Source organism: Oryctolagus cuniculus, chromosome 16 (genome assembly GCF_964237555.1).
Source record: "Oryctolagus cuniculus chromosome 16, mOryCun1.1, whole genome shotgun sequence".
In the NCBI taxonomy this organism is placed as follows: domain Eukaryota; kingdom Metazoa; phylum Chordata; class Mammalia; order Lagomorpha; family Leporidae; genus Oryctolagus; species Oryctolagus cuniculus.
The window spans coordinates 10,947,577-10,971,150 of record NC_091447.1 but is presented as its reverse complement, the minus strand read 5'-3'; the positions used below and the strand labels follow the sequence as shown (position 1 = coordinate 10,971,150).

The window sequence follows — 23,574 nt, the reverse complement described above, 5'->3', positions numbered from 1 at the left end:
TCACACATTTCCTAAGTACTGTTTTAGGACTATAGTGATTTTTCATGACTCTAAAATAAAAATTTCAAAGAAATTAGAATATTTAGTACTATATACATAATAGCATCATGTTAAAAGAACAACAAATCAATTGACCAGTATTTCACTTTACCTTTATGTATGTCTCTGTGTCTGTGTGTATAAAATTTAGTGCCATATAAAATTACAAAGGTTCTAAAATACTTACATTATCCAAGTGTGTATGATGAGTGCCATTTGGACAATGGTATCAGAAAAGAACAAAACAATGTGTTTTATAGTGGTTGAAATTTAAAAAAAAAAAAGAGGAAACATCTTCAATATACATGAACTGGTAGATACCAAATTTAGTACAAAGATAAAAAATAACAAATTACTTGGAAGATGTTTTCCATCTTACATTATTTGTTGTATATTTTAAATATTGAGATTAAAAAGAAGTAGAACATCTTTTCATGTGCCTGTTGGCCATTTGGATTTCCTCTTTTGAAAAATGTCTATTGAGGTCCTTGGCCCATCTCTTAAGTGGGTTGTTGGTTTTGTTTTTGTGGAGTTTCTTGATTTCTTTGTAGATTCTGGTTATTAACCCTTTGTCTGTTGCATAGTTTGCAAATATTTTTTCCCATTCTGTCGGTTGTCTTTTCACTCTCCTGACTGTTTCTTTTGCAGTACAGAAACTTCTCAATTTGATGCAATCCCAATAGTTGATTTTGGCTTTGACTGCCTGTGCCTCCCGGGTCTTTTCCAGAAATTCTTTGCCTGTGCCAATATCTTGAAGGGTTTCTCCAATGTTCTCTAGTAACTTGATGGTGTCAGGTCGTAGATTTAGGTCTTTAATCCATGTTGAGTGGATTTTTGTGTAAGGTGTAAGGTAGGGGTCTTCAAGGTCATTAGCAATCAGAGAAATGCAAATCAAAACCACAATGAGGTTTCACCTCACCCCGGTTAGAATGGCTCACATGCAGAAATCTACCAACAACAGATGCTGGCGAGGATGTGGGGAAAAAGGGACACTAACACACTGTTGGTGGGAATGCAAACTGGTCAAGCCACTATGGAAGTCAGTCTGGAGATTCCTCAGAAACCTGAAGATAACCCTACTGTTCGACCCAGCCATCCCACTCCTTGGAATTTACCCAAAGGAATTTAAATTGGCAAACAAAAAAGAGGTCTGCACCCTAATGTTTATTACAGCTCAATTCACAATAGCTAAGACCTGGAACCAACCTAAATGCCCATCAACGATAGACTGGATAAAGAAATTATGGGATATGTACTCTTTAGAATACTATACCGCAGTAAGAAACAACGAAATCCAGTCATTTGCAACAAAATGGAGGAATCTGGAACACATCATGCTGAGTGAAATAAGCCAGTCCCGAAGGGACAAATACCATATGTTCTCCCTGATCGGTGACGACTGACTGAACACCAAGAGGGAAACCTGTTGGAGTGAGGTGGACACTATGGGAAATGGTGGCTTCATCAGCATAGCCCTGACTGTTAATGAACAACTAAATACATTATCCCTCTTAGTAGTTTTTTTATCTGTTCTACTTAATATGACTGGTTTAGATCTGTAATTGATGCACAGTTATTCTTAAGTGTTGAAAATTAACTGAAATGTGATCCCTGTTGAACATGGTGGTGGGAATGGGAGAGGGAAGAGATGTATAATTTGGGACATGCTCAGGCTGACTTGCCCCAAGTGGTGGAGTTGGAAGCATACCAGGGGATTCCAATTCAATCCCATCGAGGTGGCATGTACCAATGCCATCTCACTGTTCCAGGTGATCAATTTCAGTTCACAGTTGGTCATGGTGAAGGGACTGGGAGTCAAAGGGAGCACATTGACAAGTCTAGTACCTGCTAATGCTAACTGATGGAGTAAATAAAGGGGAGAGTGATCCAACATGGGAAGTGAGATACTCAGCAGACTCATAGAATGGCAGATGTCCTAAATAGCACTCTGGCCTCAGAATCAGCCCTAAAGGCATTCGGAGCTGGCTGAAAAGCTCATGAGAGTATTTCAGGCATGGAAAGCCAAGACACTCTGGCAAAAGATCTCTGCGAGTGAGATCCCAGTGGAAAGAACAGGTCATCAAAGAAGGAGGTACCTTTCTCTGAAGGGAGGAGAGAACCTCCACTTTGACTATGACCTTGTCTAAACAAGATAAGAGTCGGAGAACTCAGAGGGCTTCCATAGCCTTGGAAACTCATGACTGGAGCATAGGGAGATTACTGATGCCATAGACAGGAGTGTCAATTGGTAAAGTCAACAACAGGAGTCACTGTGCACTTACTCCTCATGTAGGATCTCTATCCTTAATGTGCTGTACATTGAGATTTAATGCTATAACGAGTACTCAAACAATATATTTCACTTTGTGTTTCTATGGGGGTGCAAACTGTTGAAATCCTTACTTAATGCATACTAAACTGATCCTCTGTAAAAAAAAAAAAAAGAAATTATCAATTCCCAACTTGACTCTCACTGGGATTAAACATGACAATAGGTCTGCTCTGATTTCATCATCACTTAAAAAAATCATCTATTATTTTTCACTTTATGTTTCAGTGTGGGAGCAAACTGTTGAAATCCATACTTAATGTATACTAAGCTGATCTTCTGTATATTAAGATAATGGAAAATGAATCTTGATGTGAATGGAAGGGGAGAGGGAGTGGGAAAGGGGAGGGTTGTGGGTGGGAGGGACGGTATGGGGGGGAAGCCATTGTAATCCATAAGTCGTACTTTGGAAATTTATATGCATTAAATAAAAGTTTAAAAAAAAAATTTCAAGGAAAAAAAAATAAATAAATACATTTCTTTAATCAAAAAGAAAAAAAAAAAAGAAGTAGAACATCTTGTAAGTGCTAATTTGAGACAAGGGTTTATTCTAGTAAGCTTTCTTTCCAATCTAAATTGTTTTTAAAATACCATCAGGACTTTGACTCAAGGTAAAAAGTAGGCATCAGTGACTAAGAAAGGTACCACAAGATTTGGAAGGTCTAGAGACACAGGTAATCAGAGTTATGAGTAAGCTACAGAAATTGTTAGTCTGTATGAGCTAAACTACACACAAGTAATGGTATCTGTGGAGTTCAAAGCCAAACCCAAATGAAGATGCTGGAAATGGGCCTATTCAACTGCTATGGGGTAGGCAGTTAAAACTGTAAGTCAGAAGTTGAATTATTAGACCTCAGAAAAGCAGATGGCCAGAATAGAAATCTAAAAATAAATAAACCATGCAGTGGGAGTATGACAGGCAGGTCAAGTAGGTAACAGGTCTTCCACCAAGAATCTGAAAAATCGATATAATCAACTTTGACTTCACCCAAGAGCTGGTAAGAGGTTTTTGGCTTGTCACTTTTCAGAAGTGTAAATCAGTCTCTAAGTTAGCTAACCTAAGAGTTTTCAATAAGAGCTGGGATACCTGCTGCAATAAAAAGTAAGAATCTGTAAATCAAGAAAGTTTTCCACAAGAGTAAACAGGTAACTGTCAAGGTATCTCCCTTTCTCAGATGTGTAGCTAGCCATTCAACAGGGGATAGAGGATATAACTGTATTATTAATATATTTATCTTTTTCCTCATTTAAGTTGAAGAATCAAATAGAAAAATAAGTCAGGGTGCTCCAATTCTAATCATTGACATTTATCCTTTATGAATGTGAGACATGAAATTTGAAATACAAAAGAACTTTAGCATCCTCTCAAACATGAATTTATTGTGGATATCTACAACTAATTATGGTCTTGCCAAAGTAACAACAAATAACCAAGTCAATAAAAAATGCATGCTTTCAAAAAAACCACTGAAGAACTTTTGAAAAACCATTTTTTACAAGAAACAAGATCCAAAGAGACAAGCCCTTTCTAGCCTCTGATGTTTTTCAACCACAATGCCTAGCACATAATCAAATATTACAAGACACACAAAGAAATAGAAAACATGAGACTCTCATTCAAGTGACAAATAAGGTAATTGAAACAGATCCCAGGTGATTCAGAATTACCTGATAAAGACTGTAAAGCAATTATGATAAACATGTTAAAGAACCTATGGGAAAATATGGGTAAAATGATGAAGAGAACGGGAATTTGGAAAAGAGATGTGGAAGCTCTAAAACATAGAAATCCAAGTAGTACATAACTCAGTATATGAAATGAAAAATTATTTTGAATGCATGAGCAGCAAATTGATCAAAACTGAAAATGGGAACAATGGACTTAAAGAGAGCATAAGAAAAAAGAAAAAAGAAATTATCTGGATGGATGCACAGAGAAGCAAGCAAGACTGAGGAAAATGAACAGAGCTTCAGCATCCAGAAGGACAATGAACTGATCAAAAATCATATAACATGGCCCTCAGGGGGTAAAGAGAACAGAGCAGAAAACAACGTCGAAGAAATCTTAGCAAAAAGTTCTCCAATTTTTATCAAAAGCATCCAGCTCAACAAACTTTAAGCAGAATATATATCAAGAAAAATATGCCTAGTCAAAAAGTTCTGAAAAACAAAGATAAAGAATTTTAAAAAATAGCTGGTGAAAAAGATTCATTAAATCATCAAGTGGTTCAGTTATAACGACAGTTGATTTCTCATCATCAAGAAAAAGAAAAAAAATAAGTATGTTGTAAAGACATTTTTGAGTATGAAATAATTGTCACTATAGCATTATAAACAAAATGATGATTTAATTAAAGATCAAATGCCTAGAAACATATTTTCATACAAACAAAAGATGAGAAAATTTGTTGCCAATAGAACTGCAATGCAAGGAATGTTGAAGGAAATTCTTCAGACTGAAAGAAAATTAAATCAGAGCATCAGATATATTAAACACATGGGAAAATATAAATTTTATAAGTTATATGTACACATGCTCTTCCTCACACACATACACATGCACACCCAAGCACACATGAACACACCCTTTAAACTTGTTTAAAACTTTTCCACGACCTAAGAAAAATAAATAACTTAATGTGAAGATCTATAATAAATGTAAAAATAAAATACTTCAAAAAGTAACACAAAGGACAGGAAGAAGTGAAGAGAATTATGATCTACTATGATAAGTCTCAATAAATATAAAAAGTTTCAAGTCATACAAAGTAAGTTTCTTGTCCTAGTGGAATTAAATTAGACATCATTAACAGAAAGATATCTGGAAAACCCACAAATACTGAAACACTAAATAAGATACTTCGAAATAATTCATGTGTCACAGAAGAATCAAAGAGGAAACTGGAAAGTACTTTGAGCATGCTGAAAATGAAATATAACAAACCCAAATGTATAGGATACAGCTAAAGTAGTACTTAGAAAGAATTTTATAGCAATAAAATGCTGGTAGTGAAAAAGAAGAAAAGACATGAGTCTACTTTAAGAACTAAAAAGATAACAAATGAAATTCAATGTAAGCAGAAAAAAAGGACATGAAGTTCAAATCACTGAAAGAGAAGACAGAAAAAAGGTTAAAAATATTCAGAAACTCATAGCCTGGTTCTTTGAAAAGAATGTTAAAATTAATAAATTTATAGAGGGAGGGATGGAGAAAGGGAATTTCATTCTATTCTCAGAACTGTATCTATGAACTGTATTAAACCTGTCAAAACTATAAAAAATAAAATTAAGAAATCTAGCCAGAATAATCATAAAAGGAACTTGGATGCAAATTACCTCTATCAGAAATTAGAGTTGACATTACTACAAATTCTACAGATGAAATGGTAATTACTTTAGAAAATAGTTTATTTTTCTTATAAAGACACACATATGGTTAACATATCACACAGTTATTCCGTTCTCAGGCATTTGCCCAAATAGAATATAAATATACTCATATATCTAAAAAAAGATTTGAAATATGTTTTTACATGGACTTTATTCATAATAGCCCAGAACTGAATTGAATCAACACATTGGTCAATAATTATACAACAGAATAGTACTCAGCAAAAATATTAACAAACTACTGATCCATCCAGTAACATGGAAGTATCACTTAAACATTTTCTTAAGGGAAAGAACAGCATGTGCTCTAACTGCCACATATATGAAGTTCTGTAACAGAAAAAAGAACAGGCTTTAACAAGAAAATATCAGATGAATATTTCCTTCACTTGGGTAGACTAGTAATGGACATAATGGAGCTTTCCAGGGAGATTTAAATATTTTGTAACTTGTGGTGGTAGCCAGGTGTTTTGTCAAAAGGCATCATGTCATTAAAAACCTACATCTTCTACTCAATGTACATTATGTCTTGGCTAAAAATAAATTATATTACCTAATTCTGAAAAAATCTTGACAGATTACTAAACCATTTTCAGCTACACACAGTGAAAATGTTAAAGAAAGAATTTACCTAGAATTTGGGTAACTGATTAGGGTAAAGATGTCCACAGTCTAATTCTCAAAATGCATGAATATTTTATACCCTAAATAATGAGACTTTGTATATTACAATTAGGATTAAAGACCTAAAAATGGGAAGAGTGCCTGAATTATCCAGGAAAGCTCAATCAGATAGCATACTTACTTTATTTGCTTGCTAATTTTTTTCTTTTTTTTAACTCCATCACTTTTTCATTTCCCACCCGCACCTGGTCCCTGGCAACCATTCTTCTGCAGTCTGTAACTGTGACTTTGGCTATTCTAGATCTCATAGATAAGTGAGATCACATATTATCTTTCTGTCTCTGGGGTTATTTCACTTAACCTAAATTCCTCCAAGTTCTTATATGTTGTGGCAAAGGGCAGGATTTTCTCACTGTTTTTTAATGGTAAATAATGTTCACACACACACACACACACACAATATCCTATACCCACCCATATCTGAGGATATGGAGGTTGTTTCCTTACCTTGGCTATTGTGACTAATGTTTTGGTGATCATGGAAATGCAAATAACTCTTTGAGAAGTAGGCTTGCTGGATGATATTTAGCCCTATTGTAATTTTCTGAAGAACACCTACATTTTCTTCTATATGCTGTGTGAGTTTACATTCCCACCAATAATGTGCCTCAGTTTCCTTTCTCTGCATCCTCACCAACACTTCTCATTTACTTCTAAGAAATGATCATCACGATGGGTGTGTGCTGATATCTTATTATAGCTTGGATTTGCGTTTTTTGTGATGATTAGTAATATGGAGTAACTTTTCATACACCTGTGGCCACTGGTGTGCCCTCTTGTCTGAAGTGCACGTTCATGTCACCTGTTCACTTTTTTTTGACAGGCAGAGTGGACAGTGAGAGAGAGAGACAGAGAGAAAAGTCTTCTTTTGCCGTTGCTTCACCCTCCAATGGCCGCTGTGGCTGGCGCGCTGCGGCAGGCGCACCGCGCTGATCCTATGGCAAGAGCCAGGTACTTATCCTGGTCTCCCATGGGGTGCAGGGCCCAATACTTGGGCCATCCTCCACTGTGCTCCCTGGCCACAGCAGAGAGCTGGCCTGGAAGAGGGGCAACCGGGACAGAATCCGGCACCCCCACCGGGACTAGAACCCAGTGTGCCAGCGCCGCAAGGCGGAGGATTAGCCTCGTGAGCCGCGGCGCCGGCCCACTTGTTCACTTTTAAATAGAGCTTTTTGAGTCATTTTGCTAGTGAATCATATTAATTACTTAGACATTTGGGATATTTACCCCCTATGGGTACTTTCTACCATTTGCAAACCAGAGTGATTTCCTTGGACTCCTCGCCCATCTCTTGCACATTTGGCTTAGGTGGGAGCAAAACACAGGAAAGGAAAGGAGTCAAAGAGCCTAACCACTTACAGTCCTTTAAGGAGCCTCCCGTCAATCACATCTATGCTCTGTAATATTTTGCTTTGTTTTAAAGAATTAGCTTCTGGGGACTGGCATGGTGGCACAGTGGGGAAACTCGCTGCCTGTGACACCAGCATCCCATATGGGTGTGGTTTCATGGTCTGGGTGCTCCGCTTCCAATCCAGCTCCCTGCTAATGGCCTGAGTAAAGCAGCTGATTGGATGATGGACCTGACTGAAGTTCCTGTTTCTGACTTTGGCCTGGCCTAGCACTGGCCATCTGGTGAGTTAACCCACAGAAAGATCTGTCTCTCTCTCTCTCTCTCTCTCTCTCTCTCTCTCTCTTTCTGTGTGTGTGTGTGTATGTGTGTGTGACCCTCTTCCTCTATAACTCTGACTTTCAAATAAATAAATAAATCATTTTTAAAGAATTAGCTTCTGGACCTGCTCTGATGCCAAGCAGATATCCATGGCTCCCTGCTGATCAGACTGATATTCCAGCCAGCATCACCAAGGCTGTAGGAGTGGCTCTGGGCTTTGAGTCCAGCATCTTAATGAGTAAGCTAAACACCCACAACTAAAATCGATTTTTAAGTCAAAAGCAGTAGGAGGAGACAAGGAAGGTTATTATATAAAGATAAAGGGAGGCCGGCGCCACGGCTCACTAGGCTAATCCTCCGCCTTGCGGCGCCGGCACACCGGGTTCTAGTCCCGGTCGGGGCGCCGGATTCTGTCCCGGTTGCCCCTCTTCCAGGCCAGCCCTCTGCTGTGGCCAGGGAGTGCAGTGGAGGATGGCCCAGGTGCTTGGGCCCTGCACCCCATGGGAGACCAGGAAAAGCACCTGGCTCCTGGCTCCTGCCATCGGATCAGCGCGGTGCGCCGGCCGCAGCACGCCGGCCGCGGCGGCCATTGGAGGGTGAACCAACGGCAAAGGAAGACCTTTCTCTCTGTCTCTCTCTCTCTCACTGTCCACTCTGCCTGTCAAAAAAAAAAAAAAAAAAGATAAAGGGATTATCCAGCAAGAGGAAATTACAATTGTATAAATATATGCACACAACATTAGAACACTCAAATATATAAAATAAATACTAACAACCATAAAGAGATAGAATGCAATACAATATTAGTAGGGGATTTTAGCACCTAACTTTCAGCAATGACAGAATATCCAGATGGAAAATCAACAAAGAAACAGTAGAGTTAAATTGCTCCACAAATTGGACCACTTACAGAATATTTCATTCAACAGTTGCATAATATACATTCTTCTCAAGCACAAGAAAGTACATCAGTATTTGGTAATTAGACAACTTACTTTTGGATAACACAGGATCAAGGAAGAATTAAGAATTTTTGTGAAATGAGTCAAAATGGAAACACAAAATGCCAAAAACTGGGACACAGCAAAAGAAGCACTAAGAGACAACATTATAGAAATCAGCACCTATAACAATAAGCAGAAAGACTCCAAATAAACAACTTATTATTGTACCTCCAAGAACTAGAAAATCAAGAATAAATCAACCCACAATTAGTAAAAGGAAGAAATAGTAAAACTCAGAACACAATAAAGGATATAGCTACTGAAAAATACATAAAAAGCCAGTGAAATTAAGAGCTGGTTCTTTGAAAAAAAATGTTAATTGACAAACTATTAAGCAGATTGAGAAAAAAGTAAGAAGATTCAAAATATACAAAGTCAGGGTTAGAAAGAGAAATATTACAAGTAGCATCATAGAAATACAAGTGATTGTAAGGGATTACTGTGAACAAGTATTTTCAACATATTTGATGATCTAGAAGAAATGAGCAAATTCATGGACTCATACATCTTACCTAGGTTGAATCAAGATGAAATAGAATACCTAAATGGATTAATAATGAATAGTCAAATTGCATCAGTAATCAAAGTTCTCCCATCAGGGAAACATCCAGGACCAGAGATGTTCACTACCATATTATACCAAACCATTAAAAGAGGATTGACATCAATCAGTTTTAAACTATCTGCCCAAAAGAAATGGGGGCAGTTTTTCCAAAGTCATTCTACAACACAAGAATTGCCTTGATACCAAAACAAGACCAAGAAATAACAAAAAGAAAAACTACTAGCCATTATCCTTGATGAACATAGAAACAATACCCTTAATAAAATAGTAGCAAATAAAATTTGAAAGATTAATCACCATGATCAGGTCGTATTCATCTCAGGGCTGCAAGGACGGCTCAATATATGCAAGTCAATAAATACAGTGCACCATATCAACAGAACATGTGATGATATGTTAATATTCTCATCTCAAGAGATGAAGAAGACATCCATCATGATAAATATTTTGTATGAACAGATTAAGTACTGAAAGAGCATACCTCAACATAATCAAGGCCATCTATAACAAGCCAACAACTGGCATCATATTGAATGAGGAAATATTAAAAGCTTTTTCTCTAAGATTTGGAGCAAGACAAGCATGCCTGCATTGGTTTTGATTCAGTGTAGCACTGGGAGTCCTAGCCAGATAAATTAGGCAAGAGAAAGAAATAAAGGGCATACATGTTGAAAAGAGAAGGCAAATTGTCAGTGTTTGCCATTGACATGACCTTATACAGAGTGAACTCAAAGACTGAACCAAAAAGCTATTAACACAAAACAACAAGTTATTTAAAGTTACAGAATAAAAAGTCAATGTGAAAAAATTACTAATGCTGTTCTATAACAGTGAGTTATTGGAAAAAGGAACCAAGAAAGCAATCTATTTCCAATACCTACCCAAAAAAATCCCTAAAATCTCTAGGAATAACTTTAATCTCGGTTTAAGATATCCACAATAAAACTGTAAATCATTGATGAGAAGACAAAGAAATGGAAATACTCCCATGTTCATGGATTGGAAGAATCAATATCAGTAAGAGGTCCATCAGCCCATAGCAGTTTACAGATTCAATGCAATTCCTACCAAAATACCAATGACATTTTTCACAGAACTAGCAAAAACATTACTAAAATTTGCTTGAGGGGTGGGCATTTGGTGTATCAGTTAAGACTCCTCTTGGAATATCCACATCCTGTATCACAGAGCCAGATTTCAAGTCTAGGCTCTACCTCTAATTCCAGCTTCCTGCTATACAGCCTGAGAGGCAGCAGGTGATGTCCAAAGCACTTAGGTCCCTGCTACGCACGTAAGAAATCCAGATTAATTTCCAGGCTACCAGCCATGGCTAGCCCAGCCCCAGCTGCTGTGGGCATTTGGGGAGTGAACCATCGATAATTTAAAAACATACTTTTTTGGCTTGGTCATTGTCGCTCCCCCTCTTCACGGAGGAACGACACTAGACCCTGCGCTGTTCTTTTGTCTGCTCGGCCCTTCCCGGGTTTGCTGCTGGTTCTTCCCGGGTTGGCTGCCGTCCCTCCACCTCCGTGGAGGGGCGGGCCCCCCTGCCACTTTCCCCACTTCCGCGGGGGAGCGGCACACCGCCGGCCGGCTCTCTCGGGGGCTGCTCAGATGTTCCTCAGGTGTTCCCCTTAGATGTTTCCGGTGCATGTTGTCTCTCTCCTCCTTTATAGTCCTCTTCCACCAATCCCAACTCTGCTACCCACACGCCGAGTACGCTGCTCTCCTCCAATCAGGAGCAGGATCAGCTCCTGCAGGTTACTGGTCGAACTGGAGGCAGCTGTGTAAAAGTTGTTTACTCCTCTCCCAGTGCCATATTGTGGGAGAGCAGATGCATAGAATAAGTCTTAATTACAGTAACTTAGTCTAGTCTGAGTTGCTCCCCACAGGTCATTTGACCTAGAGATTAAGACACCAGTTGGGACTAACACATACCATATCAGAGTTCCTGGGTTTGAGTCCTAGCTGAACTCACGATTCCAAACCCTGCTAATGCACACTCTTAGAGGCAGCAGGTAATGGTTCAAGTACTTGCTTCTCTACCATCCACATGAGAGACCTGAATTGAGTTCTTGGCTCCCAGGAGCTTCCTGGCCAAGCCCCAGACACTGTGGACAGAGTGTGAGCTCTCTGTGTGTCTCTCAGTATCTCTCTCTCAAGTTTTTTTTTTTTTTTAAAGATGTATTTATTTATTTGAAAGTCAGAGTTAACACAGAGAGAAGGAAAGGCAGAGAGAGAGAGAGAGAGAAAAAGAGAGAAAGAGAGAGAGATCTTCCATCCACTGGTTCACTCCCCAATTGGCCGCAATGGCCATAGCTGGGACAATCCGAAGCCAGGAGCCAAGAGCTGCTTCCACATCTCCCATGTGGGTGCAGGGGCCCAAGATTTGGGCAATCGTCTACTGCTTTCCCAGGCCATAGCAGAGAGCTGGAATGGAAGTGGAGCAGCCGGGACTCGAATTGGTGCCCATATGGGAGACCAGCACTGCAGGCAGCAGCTTTACCCAATATGCCACAGTGCCAGCCCCTCAAACAAGTTTTTTAAGAAACATAATTTTAACATACTAGTGGTTCATAAAAATAATAAAAAGATATTTTAGAATCAAACTCTGTTGAAAATTCTTTTTATATGTCAACTAGTAGGGAGCTCAAACATTACCTAGAGAAAAACATTGCTTTAATACATACACATTCATACACCACATCACACTGTTCAGCCACCGACGCCTGCATATGCAATGGTGGTCCCACACGTTGCAATGGAGCTGGAAAATTCTATGGCCTAGTGATGTCACAGCCACCATGAAAGTGTAACTGAATGCATTACTTATGTGTTTGTGGTGATGCAAACCTAATGTGCTATTAGTCATATAAAAGTATAGGACATATAATTATGTACAGTAAATAATATTTGATAATGATGACTATGTTACTGTTTTATGTATTTATTATAACATACTATATTTTATCATTGTTTTAGAGTATACTCCCATTCGTATAAAAATAGGGTAATGCTGGCCTCATAGAATGAACTTGGAAGAATCCCCTCCTGTTTGATTTTTTTTCATATATTTTAAGAACTGTCATTAGTTCTTCATGAAATGTTTGGTAAAATGCAGTAGTGAAGGCAGCTGGTCCTGAGCTTTACTTTGCTGGCAGATTTTTAGTACTGATTCAGTAATAAAGGTTTTTATTGCTGACTCAGTCTCATTACTTCTCATTGCTCTGTTTGGGTTTATGTGACTTCATGGTTCAATTTTGATAGGTTATATGTGTTTAGAAATATATCTGTTTCTTCTAGGCTTTCCAATTTGTTGCTGTATAGTTGTTTATAATAGACTATCATCATCTACTTCTCTAGTATCAGTTAAAATGTCTACCTTTTCATCTCTGATTTTATTTGTGTAGTTCTTCTGTATTTTTTTGTTAGTCTAGCAAAAGTTCTGTGAATTTTACCTTTTCAAAGAAACAATTTTCATTCTATTGACATTTTGTATTTTTAAAGTGCTTTTTCCTTTATTTCTACTCTGATCTCTGTTATCTTTCCTTCCATTAAGTATGTGTTTGGTTTATATATTCTTGACTTCCTAAGTCCTTGAGTTGCATAATTAGGTTGTTTCTTAAAATTCTTTCTTCCTGTCTTCTTTCTTCCCTCCTTCTCTCTCTTCCCTCTCCCCCTTTCTTTTTTGCTTTCTCTCTTCCATCTTTCTTTCTACCTATTTTCTTTTCTCTTTCCTTTTCTTTCTTCTTTATTTTCTGTTTCTATGTTTCTCTTTCATTCTTTTTATTTCTCTTTTCATTCATTCTTTTTTCTTCTTTCTTCTCTTTCCTCCCTATCTTTCATTCTCTTTTCCTTTCTTTTATTCATTTTTTTCTTCAATTTATCTTTTATTTTTCTTCTTTCTTTCATGTAGGTGCTTATTTCCTATAAACTTCCCTCTTAGAACTCCTTTTGTTGATTCAGCTGGTTTTGAGATATTATTTTCATTTGTTTCCCTTTTTGAGTTCTTCATCAATCTATCAGTCATTCCTACACATTTTGTTTAATTTATATGTAATTGTAAAATTTCTAAGGTTCTTATTGTTGATTTCAAATTTTATACCATTGTGGTCACAGAAGATAGAATTTTAAAAATTTGTTGAGACTTACTTTGTGGTCTAACATATGATCTATGCTGGAGAATATTCCATGTGCTGATAAGAACAATGGATATTCTGCAGCTGTTGTATGAAATGTTCTGTAGATGTCTGGTAGGTGCACTTAGTCTATAATATAATTTAACAATGATAGTTCTCTGTTAATTTTTTGCTGAATGATAAAATTGGGTGAGTCCTCCACTATTATTGTATTGGAGTCTCTATCTCCTTTTACAGATTATATTTGCTTTATATAATTGAGCACTCCAGAATTGATGTGTATATAATCACAATTGTCATATAATCTTGTTGAGTTGTTCCCTTTATCACCATGCAGTCTCTTTCTATAGTTACTGACTTAAAATCTATTTTATCTCACATGAGTGTAGCAACTTCTGCTTGTTTTGGGTTTCCATTTGAACATTATATCATATTCTATCCCTTCACTATGTATGTCTTTATTGGTGATGTGAATTTTTTGTAGGCAGCATATCATTAGATCTTGTGTTCTTATTAACTTACCCAGTCTAAATATTTTAATTTTTATAATATTTAATATTATATTTACATTCAAGGTTATTACTGGTAAAGACATAATTGTACTCATTTTTTTCTGGTTGTCTTGTGTATTTGTTGTTCTTTCCTTCCTCTTTTCCTTCCTCTTATTCACCTTTGTGGTTTTTGGTTTTCTGTAACAATAAGGTTTAATTCCTTTTTTTTTTTTTTTTTTGTATTTGCATTACTGGCTGGTGTAGTACTTTTTGTGTTTTCATGGTGGTTATCCTTTTGCTTCTCAAGGAGGTCTTCCCTAGGCATTTTTGTAAGGCCAATCTGGTGGTGTTGAATTTCCTGCTTCCATTTGTCCTTGAAAGAATTTATTTCTCCTTCAGTTCTGAATGATAGCTTTGTTGGGTATAGTAGTCTTGGTCAGTTATTTTTTCTTTTAGGGTTTTGAATATATCATCCAATTCTCTCCTAGACTGTAAAGTTTCTATTGAGAAGCTCAGTGTTAGTCTAATCAGGATTCCCTTATGTGTGACTTGGTGTTTTTCAGAATTCTTTCTTTATATTGTAATTTTGATGGTTTAAATATAATGTATCACATGGATCTTTTTTGGTCAACTCTATTAGGAATCCTGAGGACTTCTGGGATGTTGAATTCTGTGTACTTCCCATGATTATTTGAGCAGAACATCAAAGTTAACTTGACATAAGAGTTTAGGTTCTTGCATATTTCTCAAGCATGTAAACAGCCCTGTACATATATCCCCAATAAGTATGTAGCCCTCTAGATTCTTAGGAATCTGGCAAGACTTTTCATAGCTTTTATACACATCTCATTTTCCAATTTTACCTGGGAAGCTTTTGGTTATCCTATTGTCAGGAAGCCATAAAGTTTATCAATTGCCTACATTTTTTTTCCAATGAAAGCTTCTGGAAAAAAGGTTTCCACATTGGGTGAATCCCATATGACACCCTATAAAGACAGCCTTGCACAGTGTGTTTTGCACAGAAGCACCATACTGATCAAACAATGACAATTTTCTGGGAATGAGGCTTTGAAGGAACTCCAATCCCATTCTCCAGTGTGCCCACTCTGGGGACTGCCAAGTTGCTGATTCTCACTGAGGAACAGGCTGTTCTTTGTGAAGGGTACCATGGAGCTAGCAAGGGAAGACTGGAATAGAGCAAATTAAAACAGCACAAAGCTCACAGTTCTTACCAACTTCATCTAATTTGTCCTTTTAAACATGTTCAGTTATTACAGACCATTGGGTAATTTCAGTGTTTTGAAAAATTTCATCATGAAAATGCTGCTATGGCTTTTATGGAGGAAAGAATATTTGGAGGTTAAAGCTCATATTTTTGTTGATGTCATTGTGGCAAAATGACTTGGAATTCCACTTGGAATTCCCTACTGAAGTTTATTATGTGGCTAACCTAGTAGCTGGCTGTTTCAGTCTTAGTTGTGCTATAATGAGAGAGAAAGCACATTCAAGAGAGTTCATCCAGCATAGTTCAAAAGAGCAAAATCCTGGAAAAAACTAAAATGCCCAACAGAATAAACAACAAACAAATTATTATATATGGCAGATGTTTTATACAAATGTAAATGAATGAATCACAGATCATTTCAATGTGGATAAAAGCTGAAAAAGAGCACATTCAGAACAAAGAGAGAGATCTTCCATCTGTTGGTTCACTTCCAAACTGCCCAAAACAGCTAGGCCTGGGTTGGATCAAAGCCAAGAGCTTAGAACATAAGGTGGGATGCAGGGACCCAAGTACTTGAGCCATCACCAGGGTGCACATCAGCAGGAAACTGGAGTGGAGGGAAGTTGGCATCCAAAATGGTGTCATGACTATTGCCCTGTGCCACTATTATTTCACTAAAATACTGGTTTATTGGGAGAATGGGACAGGACGTGTGAAAACTGAATGCAGACACAGAAAATGAAAAAACAAACATCAGGGTTGGACTTTTTTACCTTTATCATCAAGAGTTGCTTATCAGCATCCTCATATGCTTTCCTATTTATTCCCCGGATCTGAATGAAGTGAATCCAGCAGCCATGAGTCCTTACACTCCTGTCAGCAGTGCTCCCAGCCCTAGTCTAGGTCACGGAGGTGTCCCTAAACACAGCTCTCGGCCCCAGCTGTGTGTCTTTTTCATGGTGGCTCAAGTCACTTGTGATCTCTGCCTTTCCCACACGGCATTCCTGTAGTCCTGCCCCAGTTAACAGAAGACAAGGGGCTCAGACCCTACACCTGCCAGAATGGCACCAGTGCGTCTGTTTTGGTCCTACCTGTCAAGCTGTTCTCTTTGGGGTTTGACAATCAGAAAGATAAAACCAACTCCCAAATCTGGAATGTGCACCCAGAGAAGCTGAAACTATGCTGGAAGGTCTGCTCCTGGGTGTTCCATAGTGTGCATCCGTGAGACTCTGGTCCACTTTTCATTTGCAGATAGCTGAGATGTCAGCTATGGACAACCTATCCCACTGTCAATTCCAGGAGGCTGAGCCTCAGAGAAGTGAATGTGATTTGCCACAAGTGATACAGGATGTGAGTGGCAGAGCCTGGATCAAGCTGTCTTGATTGCTAGGCAACCTGACTCTTTCTCCATTCTTTTCTGCGCCTGCTGTCTCCTTAACCAGGAAAAGGAAAAGCATTTGTGTGATTCCTGTTCTGAACATCGATAGCAAATGTGAGCACAGCCGTGGTCAGCATGGCCATGCTCTGTTTTGTTGACATTTTGTTTGTCACTGGCTGCTTTAATAGTCAACTCCTGAAAACGGAATTATGGTTTGGTTCAACTCTCTTCGTACGTATGTTTGTCTGCTCCATACACAGTGAGGCTAATGATGATGATGACTTTGATGTGCATAAGTAATGTGTGGGCATTCTACCGGAGGCTTCTGAATTAGTGATTAAAGTTCCACAGACTTAAAACAATTAGGAATTGTGAATGCTAACATAGCTAATTCTTTTTGTTACCAAGTGAGGCCATATCGGTAATCTTGAAAATTATAACATCGTGGCACTGTTGGTGTCTTCCATTTGAATTCTTCTGAAAATAAGACCCCTAAATATTCTTCTTTTCAAAATTATTATTATTTTTTTGAAAAGCATAACGCACGAGAGAGAGACAAAGGGAGAAAATTTTCATCCATTTGTTCACTCCCCAAATACCCACAACAGCCAGGGCTGGGTCAGGCAGAAGCCAGGAACCAGGAACTCCATTCCAGTTTCCCATATGAGTGGCAAGGTCCCAAGTACTTGAGCCATCACCTGCTGCTTCACAGGGTGTGCATTAGCAGGAAGCTGGATCAGAAGCAGAGGTGGAATTTGAACTAGGCACTGGTTTATGGGATGCAGGTGTCCCAAATGACAACATAACCCCCTGTGCCACAATGCTTGTCCTGAATTATTCTTTTAAAATGTCAATTTATTTCAATACTACAAGTGACATTACTCAAACAGGAAGAATTATTCCTAAAATGCTACTGAAAGGTTGGTTCCTTTCCATATAACTGCTCCTTACCAAAGATAAGGACTGAACAGTAAGCACTACTTTAATGACCTGCCAACTCCCTGTGATGAGCAATTAAGGCCCTGATGCTGATCAAGTCAAAACTGTTTTCTGTAGATTCTGACATAGAGTCAGAGCACAGCCTTCTGTAACAAGCAATGCAGCCTACGCTTTTAATCACAAGTGGAACAATCAGGTGTAATTGAATAAAAATTTATTAGACATAAAGAAAAATAACCCTAATTAGATTTTATCTTAGATTAACAAAACTCACAGTGCCTATGTTGTTGGTCATAATATATTTCCCATAAGACCCACGATCAGTAAAATACCAAATCCATCACCACCCAGATTGCATTATGAAGTGTGTGAAGCAGTGCATTAAAAGGAGTGTTAGCACCAACAAAGTTTATTGGGGTAACTGCATTCAAGACTCACATGGCATACCTTTAAATTGCACCGTTAAAATACCAAATAAAATGTCAACGTCTGTCAGGTCTCTGGCTTTTATAAATTGTTTAGACTAGGAAAGGTTGGGGTTTGGACATTGTTCTTTTCTTGTGATGTAGAAAAGAAGAGACCATAAAAAAGAAAAAGAACAATAAAGCATAGCTCCTTTTTGAAGCTCTTTCATGAAAAAACATACTTTGGATCATTACCCTCCTAATCAACAATTTCCTTCTTCCTCCCGGAGCCTTCACGGCTGGTATTTACCTTTCTCCCCCTCCTTCTCCCTGGGTGGTATTCGGAGCTTATATATTCTATTCAGTCATCATATTTTTTAAATCGCTTCAAAGGAGAGTGCCAGGATGGCATGACAGATCTGTATATACTAAGGGTATTTTTAACTTGGACCATGGCTGGTCTCCCCATTTCTATGGTCTTAAAAACACAGAGAGCCCTGACCACAGAATATGCTGGAGAAGAGGAAGGCCCTGCGAGTTGGATCGGCTACTTCCTACCTCCAGACGAGTGATTATCACACCTCAGTGGCCATCCGCCTGCCCTCTCCCCTTCAGCTCTCTCCTCTAATCACCGCACCACACTCCCCGCAACTCCCCAATAATAACATCTCTGCTTCGGTTTCTTCTCTGGAGTTCCCACACTTCGTGCAACCCAGACCTCACCTTCAGCTCTCCTGAGGCCACTTTGGAAGCCAGCTCGATGACACAGCCAACAGCCATGCGCGCCGCGCCGGACGAGTGCAGCTCATTCCAAACGGTGTCAGTGTCCACCTGAGCAAACAGTCGGCAGAGTCCAGGGAGGGAAAGAGAGAGAGAGAGAGAGGAAGGGAGGGAGAGAGAGAAGAAGAAGAAAGTGAAAGCAAAGGGAAGCACGGAGTAGGCAGGGGAGTCGGGGGAGGGGAGTAGGGAGAGAAAGCAAATCTGTGAGGAAGGGCTGGCAGGGTAACCGCCTATGTACAATAACAGTAGTCTTCCGTCTTGGCCAGCACAACAGGCCTTCTGGACGTGGCTTTGCTTATGCTTTTTCTCTACAGTGACTTCTCCAATGGAAACACATTCCTGCCATGCCTCACTGCCATTCCCTGTTTAGATTTCTCATTACAAACAGCATTACATAGGCCGGGTCTGGCCTCGGTACAGACCTGCAAGAAACCAGGCCCCAGTAGTAGACAGAGGAGAAACCAAGAGCACTTAGTTATACATTAAAATCGGATTTGCAGGTGCTAGAGGGGGAGAATTTAAATACCTCTCTGCCTGCAGGTTTCTAGGGAGCCAAAGACAATTAGGCAGCAGGTAGCGGTAGCCGTAAGGAGGAAGTAGCAACCACAGAGCAGCCCCTGTAACTGCAAGGAAGGAGTGTGTGATCCTCACACTCATAACATGAACACCAGCAAAATGCAAGGAGTGACTGGATTTTCAAGGTGGAAGCTGAGGATTTCTACCACCTGGTACAGTTTGCCAGCTGGTTTCAGTGTGATGAAGTCTGGGTAGGCCTGTAAAACATATGGATTGCTGCTGCACTAGAGAACATGATTATCAAAACAAAGTGTGCACCAATATACTAGCATTTCTTTTCTAAAATGCTTTTTATTCATTTTCATGCATATTACAAGAGAACATATATAAGGGCACTTCAAACTGCAAATTGGAATCAAAAGGTCCATTTATTTTGATGCACAGTAGTTAAAACCCATGCATATAATAAGACATAAAACATGCAACAGTAGTGGTTTCTAACGATCACCTATGTTACATATTTGATGCATAAATGTTTTATAATATAAAAATGACAGTATCAGAAACCTCTAATTTTAAGGCACAAAAACTATTTGAAGTATTAGGCAATAAAATAAAAGGATTTTGAGTGTGTAAATGTCATGACTTCCCAAATGGGTCAAAAGCCAGAATATCCCATATATGAATCAACTTTAAAAAAAATGAAAATGAAATTCAAGTGGCCTGGTCACAGGAAACAAACACTAAAAAACAGTAATGCATATTCATAATGTATATTTTCACATCTCTTCTTATGAGGTCTCTGCCAATTCATATGCTATCAAGAACAATGAGTAAATAATAAATAAGAAGAATAAATAAATACACACATGAAAATTAAGAGTCTCTAATCAACAGTATAGTTGTTGGGGTGAAATCATGGCTTTAGTCATTAAAGCTTGAGTGACATTGGGTGATTTAATTACTATTTTTCCTTGCCTGTGAAAATGCCAACTTTTCTTAAAGTACCATCTATGGGCCATTTTTCTGGAGCTTAAATGAGTAAGTGACAACCACAGTTCAAGTACTCCTATTTTGGTTACCATTATCCCCATGTTGTGATGCCTACCACGTAGCAGAGGGCTACAAAGTGTTTACTAAGTGAGCACACTGTGACTGAAGAGGCTGGTCAGCTGGTCCTAAGACCCTCGCATGACCTCTGACCCCATCACCTTGCCTTTCTACCACTCCTGAAGAAACTGTGCTTTCTCAGAACCTTCAGCTGTTTCATGGCCAACACCCTTACAGTCAACACATCTGCTACAGAGAGAAGGCATCATTAAAATGGACACTGGGAACTAATCATTTGACCTCTAAATTGAAATTTTCTTGCATGCTGAACCAGCAGAAGTAGTTATTTGAGCTTCATATTGTACACTGAAAAGCAAAACCCAACATTGTCATTAAGCTGTGTGGCTTTATAATCAGTTTTCACTCCACTGCAGAGCTATTACTGCTAAGGAAACACCTGAATTGATCAAATTCTAAATATTCAGCAAAGCAAACAAAGATAAAGCAAGTTTTTAAAACCCCAAAGACTTTGTTGATGACTCAAAACCACATAGAATCCCTAACACCTTCTTCCTTGACATTGGAATACATTGTAGGCTTTAATTCTTTCTGCATTTCCTAAAGTGATGGCAAATTTCCTTCCAAAAATTACAAGCACTTTGTTTTATTACAAAAACATCCCAGCAGCCAAGAACAATATTTCTTTCAGCATAACATCAAGGTGCACTCGGTAGTCAGAAATACCTTTATTGAAATCCACCTGCTTGTCCATATTCCTGCAAGCATTCTTGCAGAAAGAATACTTTGTGTCTGTGTCATTAACTTGGTGTATAAGTGTGTTCTGACCAAGACAATTTTGTTTCAGTTAAGCTAACATTTATTGAGTATCTATATGAGTTCCATTATTAGAGATTTTAATATTATAAGGTTATTGTTCTCAAAGATGCTGGAGGTTCTGACCCAGGTTCATCAAGTTTTCCCCCAGTTTCTCTTTAGTAATCTATGGGGTTCATCATCCCTTCATTTACTTACTTTTAAACAAACAAAAAACAAAATCTTGGCTGACACTGTGGCATAGCTGGTTAAGAAACCACTTGGAACTAAATATCAGAGCTGCAGATTGAGTCTTGGATGCTCTGAAGGAACCAGTTCCCTGATTATGCTTCTGGGAGAGCAGTGCAAGATGGCCCAAGTGTTTGCACCCCTGCACCCATGTGAGAAACACAGATGGACTTCTGGGCTTCTGGCTTCAGCCTGGCCCAGCTCTGGCCATTGCAACCATTTGGGGAGTGAACCAGTAGATGAAAGATTTCTTTCCCCCTCCCTCTCTCTCTCTTCTGTCAGTTTATATTTCAAATAATGAAATAAATCTTAGAAAAGTTATTCAAATACCACTTCAACCTACAAGTTGCATACAGTTACTTTGTAGGTAAAAAGTGATAATGATCAAGGTTTGTGGATACAATCTGCTCATCAATGTGAATTGTGTTGAATTTTGAGTTTATGACATGAAAATGCCTTAGGCTCAGTGGCTGAAACAACAGCAATCTACTTCTCACTGCTCTGGAGGTGAAGTGAGTCCAAGATCAAGGTTCCAGCCCATCTGGTTCCTGGGAAAGGGCTCTCTTCTTGAGGCCCACCTTTCTGCTCTGACCACCTATGGTCCCTTATGATCTCTTTTAACCTCAATTACTTTATAAAAGTCCTATCAAATAGAATCACATTAGGGCTCTGGACTTCCACATTTTAAGGGGAGAAGGACTCAGTTCAGTCCACTGAAAAGTTATATCCCTAAAGCTTGTTTGTAAGTCAGTTCACAAGGATATTTTCCCAAGACATTGTGTTCTAAATGGTGTTTGAGGGACAAAATGACAACCAAAAGCTACCCATATAAATTTTCCATGATACAGTTTTATAAGAGTTCCTATGATAAAACAGGATGTTATGGGTCATGAGTCCAATTATAATCCTTCTCACAGTAAGAGATGATACATTCACTTCTTGCCCTTCAAGTGGTAAAAAATAAGAGGGCCCCTCTGTGGCCCTCTTATTGGTTGGAGAGCTTGGCCAAAATATCTCCCTATATTAATGATAGCATTAAGAAGGTTGCCTCCATGTGAGATTTCATCTGGTGCAGGATTTATTGACCACAGAAGAAAAACTCACTAAGAGAATAGTTGAGTCCATTAATTGATGTTGGTTATTGGCATGGAATAGATACTTGGGGCCTAGAAGGGAAGGAAAAGGAGCCAGAAGAATTCAAGTGAGCTAGGTGAATCTCAACAGGATTGAGAATCGGAAATGTTTAACTGAAAAGTGATCCCTGTTAGGAATTTGGAAAACATTATGTTGAGTGAAATAAGCCAGTCCCAAAGGGACAAATACCACTTGTTCTCCTTGATAGGTGACAACTAACTGAGCACCAAAAAGGAAACCTGTTAAAGTGAAATGAACACTATGAGAAACGGTGACTTGATCAGCCCTCACCCTGACTGTTGATGAGCAGCTTAATATGTTATCCCTCTTAGTATTTTTTTTGTTTGTTCTACTTAATACTTTTGGTTGAATACTGTAATCAATACACAATTCTTCTTAAGTGCTGAAACTTAACTGAAAATTGTTTGCTGTTAAATATGAGTGGGAATAAGAGAGGGAAGAGATGTGCAATTCGGGACATGCTCAAGCTGACTTACCTCAAACAGTAGAGTTAGAAACATACTAGGGGATTCAAAATCAATCCCATCGAGGTGGCATGTACCAATGCCATCTCACTAGTCCCAGTGATCAATTTCTGTTCACAATTGATTGTAATGATAGGACTAAGAACCAAAGGGATCACATAAACAAGAATAGTGTCTGCAAATACTAGCTGATAGAATCAAAAAGGGAGAGAATGATCCAACATGGGAAGTGAGATACACAGCAGACCCATAGAATGGCAAATGTCCTAACAGCACTCTGGCCTCATAATT

At 38.6% G+C, this 23,574-nt stretch overlaps 1 protein-coding gene across 37 annotated transcripts in view; it reads right to left on the bottom strand.

Moving 5' to 3' along the window:
- HDAC9 (histone deacetylase 9) overlaps positions 1 to 23,574 on the bottom strand; it is a 1,002,499-nt gene that overhangs the window by 185,772 nt on the left and 793,153 nt on the right. For 35 of the 37 annotated variants that reach the window (XR_011383068.1, XM_051853225.2, XM_051853238.2 and 32 more), the window contains one exon: positions 18,980 to 19,087. The exons of the other annotated variants lie outside the window; for them this stretch is intronic. Coding sequence is in view for 34 of the 35 variants with exons in the window: in XM_051853225.2 (XP_051709185.2) it covers positions 18,980 to 19,087 (108 nt within the window). In the remaining variant the exon portion in view is untranslated. The remainder of the gene's footprint in view (positions 1 to 18,979; positions 19,088 to 23,574) is intronic. 37 annotated transcript variants of the gene reach the window in all.